General features: G+C 49.8%; 1 protein-coding gene across 2 annotated transcripts in view; it reads left to right on the forward strand.

The window, feature by feature from the left end:
• LOC128352192 (solute carrier family 12 member 9-like) overlaps nucleotides 1-19,809 on the forward strand; it is a 145,449-nt gene that overhangs the window by 72,807 nt on the left and 52,833 nt on the right. For both annotated transcript variants that reach the window (XM_053312531.1, XM_053312530.1), the window contains exon 9: nucleotides 10,037-10,161. In XM_053312531.1, coding sequence (XP_053168506.1) covers nucleotides 10,037-10,161 — 125 coding nt within the window. The remainder of the gene's footprint in view (nucleotides 1-10,036; nucleotides 10,162-19,809) is intronic.

Genomic DNA, 19,809 nt, shown 5'->3' on the forward strand with positions numbered 1-19,809 from the left:
CACCTTCAGGAGTGGCACTGGTGATTTGGAGGTGAGCTAGGAGGCCAAATAATGCATAATCCCAGTTGTGCTGCTTGACTGTGTGTGCGATGTAAATATGATGATGATGACACGAAACTATTTAGGGTAGTGAAATCCAAAACAAATTGTGAGGAGATCTAAAAGGATCTCTCCAAACTGGGTGAGTGAGTGACATAACGTCAGTATTGGTTCAGTGTAAGCAAGTGTAAAGTGTAAATTTGGGGGCAAAAGAACACCCAACTTCATATATGCACTGCTGAGATCAGTGACTGACCAAGAGAGAGATCTTGGGGCTGTGGTGAACAGCTCATTCAAAGTGTCCGCTCAGTGTGTGTCAGTGGTTTGTTCTGTTTTTGTTTTGTTTTTTTTAAGGCAAATTCCATGCTAGGGATCATTAGGAAGAGGATTGAGAATAACAATAAAATGCTAATATTATAATGCCCTTATACAAACCTATGGTGCAGCCACATTTGGGGTACTGTGTATCTTAAGAAAGATATCGTAGAACTGGAGAAGGTGCAGAAGAGGGCAACCAAGATGATCAGGGGCCTGGAGCACCTTCCTTATGAGGCTAGGCTATAGCATTTGGGGCTCTTTACCTTGGAAAAGAGACGGCTAAGGGGAGACATGATCGAAGGGTATCAAATTATGCATGGAGTGGAGAGGGTGGACAATAAGAAATCTTTCTCCCTCTCTCACAACACTAGAACCAGGGGTCACCTCATGAAACTGAAGGCCAGGAAGTATAGGACCAACGAAAGGAAGTACTTTTTCACACAGCATAGTATTAGAATCATTAATCTTTGGAATTCTTTGCCATGGGATGTGGTGATGGCCACTAGCTTGAGTGGCTTTAAAAGACGCTTAGACAGATTCATGGAGGACAAGTCTATCAAGGGCTACTAGTCTGGTGGCTATAGACCACCTCCAGCATCAGCGGCAAGGTGGCTCTAAATACTGGTTGCAGGGGAGCAACAGCAGGAGAGAGGGCAGGCCCTCAGCTCTTGCCTGTGGGCTCCCCAGAGGCATCTGGTGGGCCCCTGTGTTGAAACAGGTTGCTGGACTAGATGGGCCTCCTTGGGCCTGATCCGGCAGGACTGTTCTTACGTTCACCCCGCCCTATTTCGCGCAACTGTGCCTGGAAGATGGACTGGCTGTGCTCTTCTTCCTGCAGCTCTCTGGTCTGCATGAATCTGGCAGCGGGGTGGGTGGGTGGGTAGATAAAGGGAGCACTATCCCAAACCATCCCGCCTCCACCTTGGAAAAACACCCTTTGCACCAGGCAGATGTTTGTTGGCAGCTGTCGCATCGGAGCCCGAGTTCCAAACGCTGTAGACAGGCAGCAGCCTCGGTCCCCCTTGGCCAGGCCTCCCCGGCTTCTCTCATCAGCATTAATAGAGCCCTGCACCACCACCCCCTCCCCAGCGCTGGGGCACGAGACCGTTCAGCGGTGGCTCTTTTACCTTGACGAGCAGCTAAATGAATTATAAATCAAAGGCAAGTGTCTGGGCTGGGGAGGGGGGGAGCGCCTCCATTAGAGCAGCCAGGCACGCTCTCCACTTGGCGCATGCGATTAACTCGCAACGGGCTAAAAATCCCCAATTGCTTAAATGGCCTGAACAATCTCAGCCCCTTTCCCGGCTCCGAGCAATTACGGCAGGTCGGGCCCCGCAAGGAAGAAACGGCGAGGAGGAGCAGCGAGGAAGAGGGATGGCTGGGCCGGCATGTCTGCACAGCTAGCCGGGTGCCCGGTCTTGGCCGCAGCAGCAGGAGGGGCCGGGGCAGAGCGCCTGCTTTGCATGCAGGAGAAGGTCCCCGGTTCAATCCCTGGCAGCATCTCCTGCTTAAAAGGATGTTGGTAGCCGAGCTGAGAAGAGACCCCCCAAAACTGCTGCGTATCGGGTTAAGTTAGGGCTGCACAGTGTTAGCTCTCCTGCAGATGTTGGACTACCAATCCCATTATCGCTGACTCTTGGCCACTTTAGCAGGAGATGATGGGAGTTGTCGCCCAACAGCAGCTGGTCTTGTGGTAGCAAGCATGGATGGTGCCCTTTGCTAAGCTGGGTTTGCCTGCTTTGCCTATGCATGGGAAATGACGACGCTGACAATTTTTATACCGCTTTTCCACAGAAGTTACCAAAGCAGTTTACACAGAGAAATATAAAATAAATAAAATGGCTCCCTGTCCCCAAAGGGCTCACAATCTAAAAAAGAAACATAAGATTGACACCAGCAACAGCCACTGGGAGGGATGCTGTGCTGGGGATGGAGAGGGCCAGTTGCTCTCCCCCTGTGAAATAAAGAGTAATCACCCCTCTAAAAAGGTGCCTCTTTGCTCTGTTTGCAGGGGCTACATGTGTGAGCATCGTAGGATAGCCCCTTTAGGGGATGGGGCCACTCTTGGAAGAGCACCTGCAAGCTTGCATGCCAAACATTCCAGGTTCCCTCCTGGGCATCTCCAAGATAGGCCTGCAACCTTGGAGAAGCCGCTGCCAATCTATGTAGACAATACTGAGCTAGATGGACCGAGGGTCTGACTCAGTATATGGCAGCTTCCTATGTTCCTATGGAGGTTCTGCAGCCCTGGAATAAGTGGACCGAGAGGTCTGGTGTAGAATAGGGTGGCTTTGGGTGTTTCTATAGGGCCGGTTTGAATGATGGGAAGGTGACACTCTGCGAACACAAGCATCCCAGCGCCCTCTCAGCACGTCCCTTTAAGAAGGTGATGCATCTTCTTAATCTGCTGCTACTACTATGAATATTTATATGCTGCTTTTCAACAAAGGTGCTCAAAGTGGTGTAAATTGGGGGGGGGAAGCAAACAAGATGGTTCCTGGTCCCCAAGGGCTCCCTGTCTGAAAAGCAGGCCTGCCTTAAGGTAGGGCTAGCAGGCTGACCGCACCGGGCCCTGATCCTTTAACCCCCATCACCATTAACTGGCAGGGGGCCCTGGCTGATTTGCCCCAGACTCTGCACCCCCAGCGGGGCTCTCTAAGCTCAGCCCTGCTGGAAAGCAACGCGGGGGACCCCAGGGCGCACTCTGCATGCGAAGCAGGAACTCTGCTGCTGAGCTACGACATTGGGCGAGTTCCAGCATGCTGCTGGCTGTGCAGGGCCTTCTCCTGCTGGTGCCCCAAGCCCGCCACGGAGAATAGTGTGACACTTGCGACTGCTTTGCAGCTGCTACCTCTGCCTGATTGCAGGGTAGGGGAGAAATTGCTACGCACCCCCTGGCAGTAGCTGGAAAGCAGGGGAATGCTGAGCCCCTGATGTGGCGCTCAGGGAGGGCTAAAGACATGCCATTCCAGGGTGCCCGGCAAAGTGGGGCCCCCAAGCGCCTGCCCTCCCTCGTGTGCATGCACTTGTCCGAGCATTTTAAAGTTGGAAGGGGCTCAGGAGGCCTCCCACCTGTCCCCACGTTAGTGCACTTGTTCCTCAAAGGTTTACATGCCTGCCATCTTGAATTGGTGTAGATGGCAGCATCACAAACTAGGCCACTGAGGTGTCCCTGTGTGTCACGCACCTCAACTGTACCCACTTTGGTTCAAATGGATTAGGCAGTCCACAAATTAGCCCACTTGCGCCTCAGATGTTCACACAGCCGCCATCTTGAACTGGAGTGGATGACATCATCACACACCATGCTATTTGGGCACCTCTATGTGTCCCCACAGCTGTAGCAAATTTGGTTCAAATCCCACTCGCTCGCTCTCCCCCCAGACCTGGCACACAGCCTCCTCCTGCCGGGCCAGCACCTCTGGTCTTCTCCTGCCTCCTTCTGGCCACCATGACAGTTGTCCCCCCAGGCAACCCCCGTCACTCCTCACCCCTTCACTCCTTCCCATACTACCGCCCACATCGCCATTGTTTCTTTGCCAGGCCAGGGCCCCCGCTGCCACTGCCGTTTTCTTCGTCCATTGCCTGCCCCAGTGCTGGGCAGCAGCTCTGCCCCGCCTTTTCATTGGTTGCGGCTGCATTGGGGGCGGGGCTTTCTACGCATCCCCACGCATGCTGGCTAAGAGAATTAAGTATATAGATAGATAGCTAGTATGTTCTGTCAGACTTTTTTTAATGCTCTCGCTTTCCTCAACACCCTCACCCCAGAGACCTCCCTCACCTGAGCCCCAGATTCCTCCACTCCTGCTCCTCCTCCCTCCTCCTCCTCGCAGGTCCGGAGCGGCTCCCATCTGGAGCTCCAGCGCTGCCCCCACCCGGATCAGCAGCAGCATCACCGCCACCGCTGCCTCTGACTGTCCTCGACACCCACACGGCTCTGTGCTCCGGGCATCTCCAGCGAGCCATGCATGCATGTGCCAACGCATCTCTCTATCTCTATCTCTATCTCTATCTGGACACCGGCTTCTTCCCCCACCCTCCACTTCTTCCTTCTCCCCTTGCCCACTGTTCCCTTCCTCCTTTTCCTTTCTCCCCGGCCATCACCCACCCACCGTTGCCATGTTGTGGCCTTCATCGTGAACTGCCACCGCCATTTTTTTTAATCCCCGCCCATCCCATGGCTATCCGGCAGCTCTCCGAACTCTCGCGAGAGCTGCCACACATGGGATTAGCCACGGGTATGTGTTAAAGAATTTGATATATAGATAGATGTTGTGCAAGTGTACAGATGTCTGTACACTTGTACATGTTTGTGTGAATGACTGTACCTGCGTTGATTTTAAAAAGTAAAACTGTGTACATCCTCCATAGAATGCAGCTGGTACAGATGACAAATGCACTGCTGTACTTACGTTCAACATAATGTATGAATAACTGCACCTTTGTACAGATCTCTGTGCCTCTGTACACTCATATGAGTATTCAGCATAACATGTGAATAGAATTATGGACTCAGAGGGAACTCAGTCACCAGTTCTGAAGAGACAGGCAGAACTGAACATTTCTAGCTGGCTTTAGCGAGGATGGGGGCAAAGCCTTGGGGATTGTCCTAGTTCTTCTCTGGGGGATCTTCTTCCTTGAAGGTGCCTGATAGCTTTAATTCCAAGGTATACAAGCAGAGCCTAAAAGGAGGCTAACATTACAGAGGCACTCAAGTCTCTAGTGTGCTCTCATCCCAAAGATACTAGACCTGGAGGTTATTCGCACTTGGCTTCAGGCTTCGGGGTAAATGTTGAGCGAAGCCACTTCAGGGCATACTCATGGCATTGAGGGAAGCAGCTCTTCCTCTCTGCTCTCCGGTTTCGTTTTGGCAAGTCCACATGGCAGGCGGCGTTTTCAGAAAAGGTTGCTTAAAACCAGCATTTTAAAGTTCTGGAAATACCTTGAGATAAGCTAGAATTTGCATCGTAAAGCCTGGCTTGTGTGTGGAGTGGGTCCAAGGATCTCGTCGGGAGTTCAGGGTAAGTTTTTGGCTGGTGTGTGAATGCACACACTCTCCCCCGAAGGAGATTCAGGCCTGTCTGCAAAGCCTCTTGGTGGCCTGGAACCTCTCAGCTCGTGCAGAAGTGGAGAGGATGGAATGATACCACAGCCACTGTCCACTCATCATCCTTCCCCAAATGCTGTCATTCCAGCATCATAGTTTAGCATAGCTAAAGTTTGCCCCGACAGCTTCCCCTGCTACTCCTTTCCTGCTTGAGCACCCCTGCAAAGACATGGTGCCTCAGCAGCCATAATCCAGTGGTTAAATTCCTCCGTGAAGATCCTGCTGCAGGGGGCTGCTGTTTCTCCCAGGACGGTGCGAAAGAGATGCTGTGAACAGCCCTCCTGGGCCAAAGCTGCTGTGTGGAGGGCACATTTGAGAACCCCTCCGCTTGCTGTCTGAGATGGCAGCGTGCCTGTTGCTGCTGTTCTCAGCCTGAGATCACAGCAGAGAGGAGTAGCAGCAGTTTTACCGTCCCTTCGCAGGCAACTGCGCAAAATTACCATTATTTGGCTGCTGATGTCAGCTGCTTCTGTTTGGAAAGGTGAATTTGGATGTTCTGTGTGCATGCACACTTGGTCCACATACACAGCTAGCTTCGTGCACAACGTTCTCCTCATTCATGTACATACGTGCACTCTTTCTCTAGCATGCACATTAAAGCTCGCTGTCTCTACTCTGCACACCCAGCTCTTCTGCACATTCAGTCACAGGCCTTCTGCAAGTACCCCCCCCCTGCCCCCACCATGCATACATACTGCAGAGACCTTCTTACATTATTTATTTACTGTTTTTCAAAACATAAGAACAGCCCTGCTAGATCAGGCTCAAGTTCTGTCTAGTCCAGCATCCTGTTTCACACAGTGGCCCACCAGATGCCTCTGGGAAGCCCATAGGCAAGAGGCGAGGGCGTGCTCTCTTTCCTGCTTTTGCTCCCCTGCAACTGGTATTGAGAGGCATCTGGACTCTGAGGCTGGAGGTGGCCCACAGCCACCAGACTAGTAGCCCTTGATAGACCTGTCCTCCGTGAATTTCTCTAAGCCCCTTTTAAAGCCACCCCAGCTAGTGGCCATCACCACATCCTGTGGCAGAGAATTCCATTTGTTTATTATGCGCTCTGTGAAGAAGTATTTCCTTTTGTCAGTTCTAGTGTTGTGAGAGAGGGAGAAAAATGTCTCACTGTCCACTCTCGCTCTCAAGGTAAAGTGTGATGCCGAGTCAGTTTTGAACTCCTGGCGCCCACAGAGCCCTGTGATTGTCTTTGGTAGGATACAGGAGGGGTTTATCTTTCCCATGGACGATGCCTTTCAGCATCATCCTATATTGCTGCTGCCGCCTGATATAGGTATCTCCTGTAGTCTGGGGAACATACCAGTCCCGATTTGAACCAGCAACCTCTTGTTTGCTAGGCAAGTCATTTCCCCGCTGCGCCATTAGGTGGCTCCACTCTCTATGCATCATTTTATAAACTTCAGTCATGCCTCTCCTTAGTCGCCTCTTTTCCAAGGTAAAGAGCCGTAGCCTAGCCTCACAAGGAAGGTACTTCAGGCCCATGATCATCTTGGCTGCCCTCTTCTGCACCTATTTTATTTATTTTTGTTTGTTTTATTTTTATTTACAAAAAAAAGTTTGTCAACAATATATTTACTAATTTTTAATTTAAAAAAAAAAAAGTTCTCAAAGCAGTTTACCTAGCAAAAGGAATTGAGCAGAGAGGGTTCCCTGTCCCAAAGGGGCTCACAGTCTAGAAGGAAACAAACGGGAAACGCCATCATCGGCCACTGGCAGGGATGCTCTGGATGGGATGAACAGGGACGACGACTGCTAAATATAAGAGCCCCCACTTTTAAAAGATGCCCCTGTACCTAGTTAGCAGGGAGCAGTTCGCATTCTGTGTGCCACAAGAGAGCCTGGAGGTGGTTGCCTGTCCCAGAAAGACTCACAACCTGAAAATAAACGCCAAGGAGACACCAAAAACAGATGAGCACAACCCGTGAAGGTGCCTCTTTATCCAGTTAGCAGAAGTTGCAAGCACTGTGACACTCCCTTCTTTCCTGTTTTGGGGACATTCTTCTCTCTGATGGCCCCGGATAACTAGGATTTAGTATGAATTTCTTGCTGGTAAAGGATTGCCCCCTTCACTGTGCCTTGCTGACACATCCTTTGACCAGCCTGGTGTGTCTGCCCATCCCGGCCAGCTGACCGTCTGTCAAGTAGGACTAGGGATTCCCGGGTCAGTGTGAAGTTCGCTGGGAACCTGGGTGGTGGAGAGCACTGCATTCTGGGTATATGGCTGAGAGATGCCTACCAAGCTTGCAGGAGACCTTTAGCTGTCCTGTGTGGCTTGGAGGCCGTGGAGTTGCCTGTGGCAAGAGCCGGAGGATCTGATGGAGAGTGGCGACTCAGTGGAGTCGGCTGGTGTGAATTCACAGTCAGGGTGCTTGAAATGGCAAGGAGTACGACTTGCAGCCGTGTTGTTTGCGCTCTCTCTCTCTCTCTCTCTCTGGGGTTTTTAGTGGAATTTGAATGAATTGGGCTCAATGCTGAAACAGGCAAAGGCGGAGAACCTACTGCCTCCCCTTTCTCTTGCTTGAAAAAAAATTCTCTCGTTTGATCAGGGGGCTTGTTTGCACAGCAGATTTTAAATGTAGCCTTTTATGATATCCATATAATTGTTTTCAGATATCGGCTGGGTAAGGCGTTGGGGGAGCAGTTCTTCAGATTGCCGCTTGTTGGTTTTTATTTTTCTGCCTTAATGTATGCAACTTTAAAGCTGCCCGTTGACTAGGACTGAAGCCAGGCTTAGAAAGAGGATAGAGCCGGCTGGGAGTCCAGCCAGGCTGGTGTGGACTTCCCATCTTCTAGAGTGGGGTTTCCCAAGCTCGGGTCCCCAGATGTTGTTAGACTACAACTCCTATCATCCCCAGCCGCAATAGCTGGAGGTTTATTGTAAGCCAGGTTTGATAGCCTAGACTTGCAGGGGTGGGGAACCTTGGCACTCCAGCTGTTTTTGAACTACAACTCCCACCATCCCCAGCCACAATAATTGTGGCTGGGGATGATGGGAGTTGTAGTTCAAAAACAGCTGGAGTGCCAAGGTTCCCCACCCCTGGGTAGAGCAGTGATTCTCAAACTTGGGTCCTCAGGTGTTATTGGACTTCAACTCCCATAATCCTCAAGCAAAGGCCACTGAGGCTGGGGATTATGGGAGTTGAAGTCCAATAACACCCGAGGACCCAAGTTTGAGAATCCCTGGCCTAGAGCAAGGGTGCCAAAACCTGGGTCTCCAGATGTTGTTGAACTGCAGCTGCTGCAGTTGCCCCGAAGCTCCAGAATGACTTCCCAGTGGCGATCAGGATAAGCTCCTCCCTCGTGTCCTTCCAGTAGGGTTGCAAGAGGTGCTCTGAAGGCATCTGGTACAGCCACCTTGCTGCAGCTAAGCAGGTTCAGTGCTGCGATGGGAAACTGCCCGGGAACCCCCTGTATGCTGCCTTGAGCTTCATGACGGACATGAAGAATAGGAAAGTAATAAATAAATGCATGCAATAGTTTGGGTGGCTTTTGGAAGCTGGCTTTGGAGGGACTACTCTGAATTTATTTATTTATATTTATTTATTTAGTTATTGTTAAATTTATATACTGCCTTTCATTAAAATAATCACAAGGCGGTTCACATAGAGAAAGTTAAAACAAGACTATAAAAATTACACAATTAAAATATGCTAAAATATAAAAACAGATCTAATTAAAAAAAATTAAAATACATACATAAAAATACCTTGCTTGCTTGCTTGCTTGCTTGCTTGCTTGCTTTATTTATTTATTTATTTATTTATTTATTTATTTATTTATTTAACATATTTTTATAACACCCAAAACTTATGTCTCTGAGTGGTTTACAACAAGATAAAAACAACATTAAAACATTAGTTAAAAACAAGAATTAAAACACTACAATCTAAACATTTTTAAAATAATATTCTAAAACACCATTAAAAACAAAACAGTATCAGTTGAAAGCCTCAGTTATACAGATATACAAAGAAGCAGCAATGGAGACAATCACATAAAAGCCCTGGTAAAAGGCCAAGATTTAACAAGCTTTCTAAAAGCTGTGATGGAGTCCGAGGAGCGAATGGCCATTGGGAGAGCATTCCAAAGTCTGGGGGCAGCAACAGAGAAGTCCCTGTCTCGCGTGCATGACAGCTGAGCTTCCTTCATTGTCAGAACCCAGAGCAGAGCCCACTCAGATGACCTCGTTAAGCGGGCAGCAACCCTTGTGAGCAAGCAGTCCCTCAGGTACTTTATCTCAGGAATTATAATTTTTGGGCATCTGAATTTTGTTTGACGCTGTGAGTGTGTGTGTAACTGTAGTTGGGTATAATTATGTTTAACTATTGTTGTGTATAGCTCTGTGTGTGTGTGTGTGTGTGTGTGTAACTATAGTTATAATTTTGAATAGAGTTAACTATAGTTTTTCCACTTTTATTGCATTCTCGCATAAACTACCTTGAGCCTGGGAAAGCTGATATAAAAGCATGTGAAATAAACGCAGCTGGGACCCACATGGCCTGGTGGGTGTCTCGCCTATTGTTGCCTCATGTTCACCCCCTCTTTGCGGTCCACCCCTCACAGCTGGTGCTCTTCTCTGGGAAACTGAACACCATTGCCGCCGTGGTCACCATCTTCTTCCTGCTGGTCTACGCCACCGTGGATTTGGCCTGCCTGGCGCTGGAATGGGCTTCTGCCCCGAACTTCAGGTGTGTGGGTCTCGTGCGCGGACGCATAGGGGTGGGGAGCAGCAGCTTTGGTGAGAATTCTCCAGGGGCCACAGAGGGTGAGGAAAAGTACAGGTAATGGGAACTGGGATTGTGAGCAGTAGTGTACTGTAGGGGCGGGTATAAATATTTTTAATCAGTAAATAATCAAGAAATTGTGGGATGGGCAGAAAAGAGCTGAAAATCCAGAGTTGCAGGCAACTGGTGGTTAACATCATGTCCATAGTTGGGTGCTTTGTTTTATTATGCATGTGTGTACGTAGTGGCATCTGTGTGTGTGTGTGTGTGTGTGTGTGTGTGTGTGTGTGTGTGTGTGTGTGTGTGTGTGTGAGAGAGAGAGAGAGAGAGAGAGAGAGAGAGAGATTTTATAGAGTAACAACAAAAATTCCTCTTATTTAAGCCCCTTTGTTAATGTCTCTTTATAGAAGAGAAGAAAGATTATCCCCAGCCCCAGGAGCTTATAATATGAAACTAGCTGATCCAGTACAAAGCATCTGCGCCCCTAGTTCATTCCTCCCGCACTCAGCCCCAGCACGTCCCCCCCCCCCCCCCCCCGCCGCACTTAGCCCCAGTCCATTCTCTTCCTTCTCGGCCATTTTCCCTCTGGCGATGCTTTCCCTCGACTCTGGAGATGAAGAAAAAGGCAAGGTTAGACAGGGGAAATGAATTTGTTCAGATCAATCATGTGTGTTTGGGCTTAATTTCAGTATGGGATGAGGACTAGCAGCTTAAGAGCTTCACAGAAAAGGTGGAATCTGAAGAGATGTGTGAAGGAGAAAGGGAGTCAGGTGGCATCACGTAGGGGTTTGATGTAAGGGCACAAGGGATAGCAAAGGCAAACGGGTGGAGTTGCTTAATAGAACAAAATACCTTGGACTGTATTTTAAACAATCTGTGTCTTCTCCCAGGCCCCCCATGTCCCCTGTAGCAACTCCAAACATAAAAAGGCAAACACAAAACATTCAGTGCAACCCCAAAATCCAACAGCGCAGCCAGTCCTAAAGTAATGTGCTGTTCTCAGCGGCACCACCATCATGCACTTGCCCAAAGAACTGGCTAAATTGGCAGGCTTTTACCAGAGTCTGATTTGCATGCAGAAGGTGCATGGTTCCGTCTCTGGCAGCATCTTCAAGTCGGCCTGGGGGAGACCTTTGTCTGAAACCCTGGAGAGCTGCTGCCAATCAGTGCAGACAATACTGAGCTATTGATTGATTTGATTTGATTTGATTTGATTTGATTTGTATACTGCCCTTCCAAAATGGCTCAGGGCGGTTTCTATTCAGCTAGATGGACCAATGCTCTGACTCGATAGATGGCAGCTTCCTATGTTCCTAGGAGGTCAAAATCAGGGAGTCAGTTGGGGACCAAGAAATTCTGGAAGGAGGTTCTGGGGCCCATTGTCGGCCATCTTGGAAACAGCCCCACTGGGCGCTGTTCCTTTGTTTGTGTTGCCAGTTTTCCATGCAGAGTGTGCTCCCAGAATCCTCTGCGGTGGCGTGTGGCGTTCTAGGCTGCTCTGCCTGCCAAAAGTGGTGGCAAACCTTGAACCTGACGTCAGTTCTGCCTGTCTCTCCACCTTTCCCTTGCTCTTTCCCATTCACTGGCGGAGGGAGGCCAGTGGCGGCCTGTGTCTGGCCACCACGGCAGCCCCCCTCACCCTGCCCCTGCGTCTGACGTCAGACACGGGCAGTTAGCCCCCCCCCACCATTTCTGATGTCAGACTCGGGGGGGGGGGCATAGTCTAGCTCCCGAATGGGGCCATGCAGCCCCATTCAGGAGTTAGAAAGAGGCTAGCTCTGCATTCACAGTGCAGCCGGCCACGCTGGCCACTCCTGGCCACGCTGCGAATGCAGAGCTGGCTATTTAACTCCCAAACGGGGCCGCGCGGCCCTGTGCGGGAGGGAATCCACACGCCCCGCCCCTGTGCGTCTGACATCAGACGTGGGGGGTGCGTTGGGGCTGCGAGGCGCAGCCACTGAGGGGCAGCGGCCTGGGTTCTTTGAACCCGGCCTCCCAATGGTGACGACGCCCCTCTTTCCACTCCAAACTCCTCACACCCCTCGCATGTCCCATGGTGGGGCTTGCAGGCCCATACTACACAGCAAGTGTGTGCAAGACTGCTCGGGTGGCGTGGGGAAGGAGCCGCTCTTCCTTTCCTCCCCTTTTCCTTGCATTCAGAAAACGTCCACCCCGGCAAGCCGCTCTGGGAATCTCCTCCCCCTCTGGCAGTCTCTCCTCTTGGTTCGGGGAGGGCTGGGTGATCAGTTTCTCCCCCCCCCGCCGCCCCCCAGCTAATCCCATCAAGCTGAGCACATCGGCCGTGTAATAAGCATTTATGATCCTGTTTAAAAAGCTTTTGCCCTTGAGCAAATGCTGGTTTTAGCCAAGAAGGGAAAGGGAGAAGGGGGGAGGGAAGGAAGAAAGAAAAGACCCAGAGTGCATTCAGCTCTTTGCAGTGAATTTATGGGACTTGTCCTACTTGGCTCCCCGGGGCGGTGCGCCAGCGGTTTTATGGAGCACAGTTTACATTAGTGGTAATTAAACTGAGGGGAGCAGGAGACGGTCGGGAGCGGTGGTGTGTGTGTGTGTGTGGCAACATTCCTGGAATGGCTTCCCTTTTTGCGAGTGTGAACTCACCAACCGCCCGGCTTGCCAGCAAGAACTAGGCAAATGAGACATTTTAAGAGCTGCAGGACTGCTTTGCAAACGCCTTCAAACTGTCGGATGCAAATTTCCCTTTGCCTGCCCCAGGGTGAGCACTGGAGGAAATGCTTCTGCACATCTTGAGCCCGATTGGGTTTGAAATGGGGAGAAAGGAGTTGTGGACAGCACCTATTGGCTAGTGCCTGTGCCTCTTCTACATCCCCCACCCCACCCTAGGGTTTTTGTGCTTTGGGGGGGGGGTTGCAGCTGTTCTCATGATTTCCATGTCTTTTAAAAATCTTTTTTTTTTAAGGAGCCAGCCTGAAGCATGAGGTTGGTGATTGAATCAGTGTTAGACTTGCTGGTGTGCATGGATGTAAGGCAAGCTGCAGAGCAAGGGTCACATTGTGGGTAAAGGGCTGTGGTCACTGAAGATGAATCTAACTCTGTTCAGGCATTATAAAAAGCAGGGATTCTGTTTAGTTTAGTTTAGTTTAGTTTAGTTTTTTTTAAATCAGGTGTTTTATAAAAAGCAGGGTCCACTCTTGAAATCCTGCCAGTGTGCTCAGAAGCTCCTTCTCCACTGTCCTCGGCTGCATAGAGACATACACTGTCCTCGTGGACAGAGTCTTCCCGTGATCTGCTTGTGTGTTACTGTGCTTATTTCTGCCCCTTCCCCCTTTTCCCCTTTTTCTTGTGATTTCCAGCACACTTCAGTGTGCTTAGGAACCTTAACCCCCTAATCCTCATTGGGTTATTTGCAGTTTTGTTACCTGCGGAAATAGGTGGTATGGAACCCCTGTGAATAAAGAGGGCCTCCTGTATCTGTTTTCATGCTGAAGGTGCAAGCGGGAGGAAAACCTCCCCCTCTGTTTCTTGCCACCCCTCCTCTGTTGCCTTCCCTACTGTCAAAAGTCAGGTTGGGGGCAGGTCCTGTGCCGTGTATATATCAGTGAGGGTGCGCCAATAAATTAGGAGAATGTCGCCCACCCCTGGTAAGGTCAGGGCTCTTGACTCGTCCCTCTTTCATCTTGGGATAATTGATCAGAGGAGGTCCTTCTTAATGGCTCCATGTCATCCTGGGGGGGGGGGTATTGAGTGGAGGCCCCCCTGTGCTGTTCAATCTTTTCGTAAGTGACTTGGCAGAGGAGGAGCATTGGGGGTGCTTCTCAGATTTGCAGAAGATTCAAATCTGGAAGGGGGGCTCACATCTTAGAAGACAGAATCGAAATGCAGTCCAATCAGGACAGGCTTGGATGTTGGGACAAAACCCACAAGATGAAGTCCAGCGGAGACAAATGTAAAGTCCTGTGTCTGGGTGTAAAAGTCAAATGCACAAGTGCAGAATGCAAGAGACCTGTCTTGGCAGCAGTACATTTGAGAAGGACCCAGGTGTCTTTAGTGGACAAGAAGTTGGACGTGAGCGAGCCCGCAGTGGGATGCAGCCGCTAAAAAGGCAAATGCATTCTGAGACTAGCACAGCATAGACCAAAGCATAGTGTCCAGATCACAAGATGTTCTAGTTCCACTCCATTGTGTACTGGCCTGACCTCACTCGTAATACTGTGTCCACTTCCGGTTCTTGCATTTTAAGGCCGCCGTTGATCAACTGGGTCGGATTCGGAGGAGGGCAACCAAGAAGGTGATGGGTCTGGAAACCAAGTCCTATAAGGAGTGGTTGAAGGAGCTGGGTATGTCTAACTTGGAGAAGAGAAGACCAAGGGGAGAGATGAGAACTGTCTCCAAATACTGGAAGGGCTCTCAAACAAGAGGAGGAGTGGACTTTGTTGCTCCTGAGGGCAAGACTAGAAGCACTAGGGTACGGTGCTTCTCTGCTTACAAGGAAGCAGATTTAGGTTAGTCATTCGGAAGACTTTCCTGACTATAAGCACTGTTCAACAGTGGAACAGCCTGCCTCATGCAGCGGCAGTCTCGCCTTCTCTGGAAGTTTTCTGGACAGGCCTCTGTCAGGGATGATGTAGCAGATTCCTATAGTGAGCAGGGGGTTCAACTGGAAGACCACCAAGGTCCCTTCTGATTCTAAAATGCCATGATTTCCAGGCTGCACAGAAGAGATCTTGCAGAGCCCAAGCAAATGCTGATTACTAGTAGAGTCTGAACATGTATGAACAGTTACAAGTCACAATGGGTCAGTGGCATCTTGACAGTCACATGGTTGTCATGAGTGGTGGTAGTGAGTTCACAGTTGGTGCAAATGGAAGATGCTGGTTGTATTCTCCCTCTCTCTCTTTCTCTCTCTCTCTCCATCCTTCTTGCTTTTCTGTGTTAGTCCATAACAATTGGAGGGCAATGGGGGTCGTGCAATGAAATTAACTGCTGTTGAGTGCCGAGTGCATAAATTAAGCAAGCTTTTTCCTTGCTCTGATGAGTTTGTGTTCTCTCTCTCTCTCTCTCTCTCTCTCTCTCTGATCAGGGGAGCAAAAGTGAGCCAGAGGGAGCTTTGTGGGGTGATGGAAGGAATCGTGGCGATGCTAAATTAGTGTGGCTAAAGAGCAGCTGAGCCTGCAAAGCACCCAGACCAACAGTACCTACAAAATATATTTTTTTCAAATGGTCACCCCCTGTTGGCACCGGATCTGTAGACAAGGTGATTTCTCCTGGGTGGCAGGTCAGGAAGTGGGGAGAGTTCTAGTGCCTGAAAATAGGGATATGCTGCAAAGTCACCTGAAGTGTTTAGATGCCAGGGTGGAGATTTTCTGAATGCACTTTTCTGAATGTTGGGCATAGAGAGGAGAGCTGGTCTTGTGGTAGCAAGCACAACTTGTCCCCTTAGCTAAGCAGGGTCTGCCCTGGTTGCATATGAATGGGAGACTAGAAGTGTGAGCACTGTAAGATACTCCCCTTAGGGGATGGAGCTGCTCTGGGAAGAGCAGAAGGTTTCAGGTTCCCTCCCTGGCATCTCCAAGAGAGGGCTAAGAGAGACTCCTGCCTGCAAGCTTGGAGAAGCTGCTGCCAGTCTGAAGACAATACTGAGCTAGATAGACCAATGTTCTGGCTCAGTATATGGCAGCTTCCTATGTTTGTTCCTATGAGATGGAGAGTTGGCTCCAGTTAATCTTATCCTGAGGCATCTGACTCTTGGGACCAAATGACCTGTCTGGAGAGATGTCTGTTTCTCTTTCTGTGGCAAATTGCTCAAACGGGAGGAGTTTGTATTTGGAAACTGGTGCATAGTTCCCAGTTTAGAACTTGGCATCTCTTGTTCAAAAGATCATTCATATCTGGGCCTGGAAACAGGCCATTGTTCCATTGACATAGGCTGATGTGTAGAGCAGGGATGCACCAGTGCAGTAAGAGAGCAGCCTAACCAAACTTCTCAGCTAGCTGCACCAGTGAAGTGGCAATTTTTAACACCCTCCCCTTTCCCAGAAAGCCCTTTCTGCCACCTGAAACTATGTCCCTGTGGGCTGTGCAGCCCTCAGGGACGTAGTTTCTTGTGGCACAGATGGCTTCCTGGGGAAGGGAAGTTCCAGATTAGGTTTACTGTTTTGTCTTTGTTTTGGTTTGTTTTACTTTCTGGTTCAGACACTACCTTTAAAAAGCAGTTATGATACTTTGAACCTGACTTGAACAGGTTTAGGTACATTTCATGTAGATTCTAGCAACCACTTTTGCTTGCAGTGTAACTCTGTAAAAGGAATATAGTGAAAACTACTTAACCTGAGGGGGTGGGGGGAAGTGTGTATTCTCTTTTCATTGTTTTTGATAGTTTGGCATTTATTTTTGAAGTTTTTATTTTTACACACAAGATACAATACAGCAGGATCAAAATTGAAAAGGTAAAACGTGAATCATACCAATGAAAGCTGAGCGCCTGTTTGTTGAATCACTTTCTTAGAACAGGTTTGAACCACCTCTTATATTTAGGGTTTCGATTCAGGTTCAAGGCAGCCAGGAGATTTTACGTCTGGACTGATTTCTGTTTCACTGAAAAAGCCTCTCTGGACTAGTTCTTGGGTTCAAGATTGGTTCAGCTCTCGGCTGGGAAAAGACGCTACATGAGGGGTTCCCAAGCTGGGTCCCCAGATGTTGTTCAACTACAACTCCCATGTAATGATGGGAGTTGTAGTCCAACATCATCTGAGGATTCAACTTGGGAACCCCTGCCCTGTATCATTGGATCTAGGAAAGGTACAACCAATCAAAGTCTATAATACTCAACTATACTGAACAGTCTCACTGAGTATAGTAAAGCACCACCTTCTATCCATTTGGCAGGATATGGCCTAATTTGAAACTGTCACTCTTCGGTAGGCTGAAAAGTGCTCATTCATATAGGCCAAATACCCTTTCTCTTGCAGCTCTGCTTTTCTGTAGACTGCCTGCATCCATTGGATGGATCCCCCCTCCCCTGAGCAGCCGTTTGAGGCTGTCTGAAAACTCAGGACTGGTACAGGCCTTGGATGGGCTTTCCTACCATTTGTCAGCATGTCAGTGTTCTCAGTGCTGGTGCAGACATTTAACTTCATTGGGGTGTTGCTCAAGTGTCTGTGGTTAGGTCTAAGTCAAAATTCCCACTCCCATTTCACTGCCTGACTAGCAGGCAGCAAAAGTGGGGGAGCGTTTTAGTTACTGGGGGAATGGGGAGAGCCGTATGACCAGCAGTCTGCCTCTCAGTGACTGGCTGCTGTCTTTTAACACCCCCCACCCCAGTTCCCCTCTGAACAAGGGTACATGGTGACATAGCTTGGCTCAGAGGAAAACCGTGAGGAAACAAAATGGTAGCCACCAGCTTGACAGGAAGATCACATTGCCACAAGACAAACAGCAGCAAAATCAAACGAGCAGAGAAGGCTGTTCCCTCCCCACCCTGACCCCGCTTTCCAGATTTGAGCAGGAAAGTACTCTGCGGACTCAACCCTAATATACTGTGTTGCTGTTGTACATTGAGCCTGCATATCATAAAGGCCCACAAGGAGAATATTCATTCATTCATTCATTCATTCATTCATTCATTCATTCATTCATTCATTCGATTTCTATACCGCCCTTCCAAAAATGGCTCAGGGCAGTTTACATAGAGAAATAATAAATAAATAAGATGGATCCCTGTCCCCAAGGGGCTCACCATCTAAAAAAGAAACACCAGATAGACACCAGCAACAGCCACTGGAGGGATGCTGTGCTGGGGGTGGAGAGGGCCAGTTGCTCTCCCCCTGCTCAGTAAAGAGTATCACCACATTAAGAGGTGCCTCTTTGCCACGTTAGCAGGGGTTTACAGGATAACAGGGGTTAGCAGGATTACAACCCCATGCCTGGGGGGGATTCAGAAACCTTTGTGTTGTGACCTATTCCCACATCTTTTGGGGAATACTTGAGTACTTACAGGGGCCCCCAGCATTAGAGAGGGGAGACTGTTCCTCCCCTCCTCCCTGGCTTCAAAGGGAGTTTGTGGTGTCAGCACCAGTTTTTCCAGCCTGTTGTAGCCAACTAGCCAAACTGCATGGCCCATCTCAGTCTGAGACGTTCCCAGTGTGTTAATGGGTGGAAGAGTGAAAGCCTTGTGCGCTGTGCTAATGAGAAGAGAGGGCAGGGAAGCAGAGGCAAGCTGAATTTATGATTTGTTTATTTAAAATACTTATACCCCGCCCCTCCAGTTCACTACTGCTCGGGGCAGCTCACAACAATAACATTTATACCGCGTACAATAAAAGTTATAAAATTAACCAAATTGTGTAAACAAACTGGAGAGAGAAGACGCTACGGCCTGAGAGAGTGTGGTGCAGGGAGAGGCAAAGGTGGAGGCGTGGAGTCCAGAGAGGCTTGTGGCGTTGTTGAAGGTGTTGGGGATGGGAGTGCAAAGACGCCTTGGAGAAGGGAAAGGCAGGAGTAGCCAACAGATGCGGATGCAAGATTTGTGGGGTGGGAGGGAGAGGTGGAGGTGCAAAGAGACCTGTAGGGGGAAGAATGAGAGAAAGGGGGAAATCTGGCAGCAGTAAGGGAAGGGAGAAGAGAGGTGGAAAGGAGGCAGCAGAGAGAGACAGAGAGGGAGGTGTATAGGGGAAGGGAGAAAAAGCAGAGGCAATGAGATGGCGGGAAGAGCATGTGTGCCGGTGCAGAGAGGAAAAGAGGGCGAGGAAAGCAGTAGAAGTGCCGAGAACGGGGGTCCACAACCGATACAAAATGGAACACATGAGGAGTCATGAGTTGCCCAAGAGCGTGTACAGAGTGTGTTTCCCCCACCACGAAACCAGCACCTCCCAGTGCTGTATTTTGAATCGGGGAAAGCGTGGCGTTTTCAGGTCTGCCTTGAACTCCAGCCCCTCCCTTGTGCAAGGGGCAGCTGACCCCCTCCTGCCTGGTAGCTCCCTTTCCGGCCCCCACTTTCCAGCTCCGTCTCTGCTGTTCCCTCCCTCCCTCCCCTCTCGCTTCCCTTCCCTTGCTGCCACTGAGGTCTCCAGCACACATGAAATAAAAAGGGATTTTAATTACCTTTCAGCAAAAACAACAATTAGAGAAAATCACAGCTTGTGGGCTCCCCGCCCCCGGCTGGCTAATCGCTCTAATGCTGAGTGCAGAATAGAGGAGGAAGTGGGGAAGGACGTGTTCTCCCCCTGAGTTTCACAAGCCGGTCCGTTGCCCACAGACAGGTCCTTTCACCTGCCTAATCGATTCTTTGCACCCGCATGCACACGCCCACCCACGCCCGTAATGTCTATTTTTCCAACTTCTCGGCTTGGAGAGTTTGTCCCTGTGCAGGATCACAGTGGTCTCCTCCTCCTCCTCCTCCTGATTGCCTTTTCCCCCGTCCTGTCGCTGCCTTCCACCCTTTAACCCCGAGACCCCCCAAAATGGGTGGGAGTGGGGTTGCTGGAGGAATCTAACCAAGCGTCCTCAGGGGCCACCTGCTTCTCAGATGCCTGAATGGGTTCCTTCCCACCTCTACAGTGCACAAGGGTAGTTAGCTCTCCTCATGGCTCTTTGCCAAAGACCCATTGAGTTTGACAGGTTCAGTGGGGGGAGTCC

The sequence above is a fragment of the Hemicordylus capensis genome, chromosome 3, assembly GCF_027244095.1.
Source record: "Hemicordylus capensis ecotype Gifberg chromosome 3, rHemCap1.1.pri, whole genome shotgun sequence".
Taxonomy (NCBI): domain Eukaryota; kingdom Metazoa; phylum Chordata; class Lepidosauria; order Squamata; family Cordylidae; genus Hemicordylus; species Hemicordylus capensis.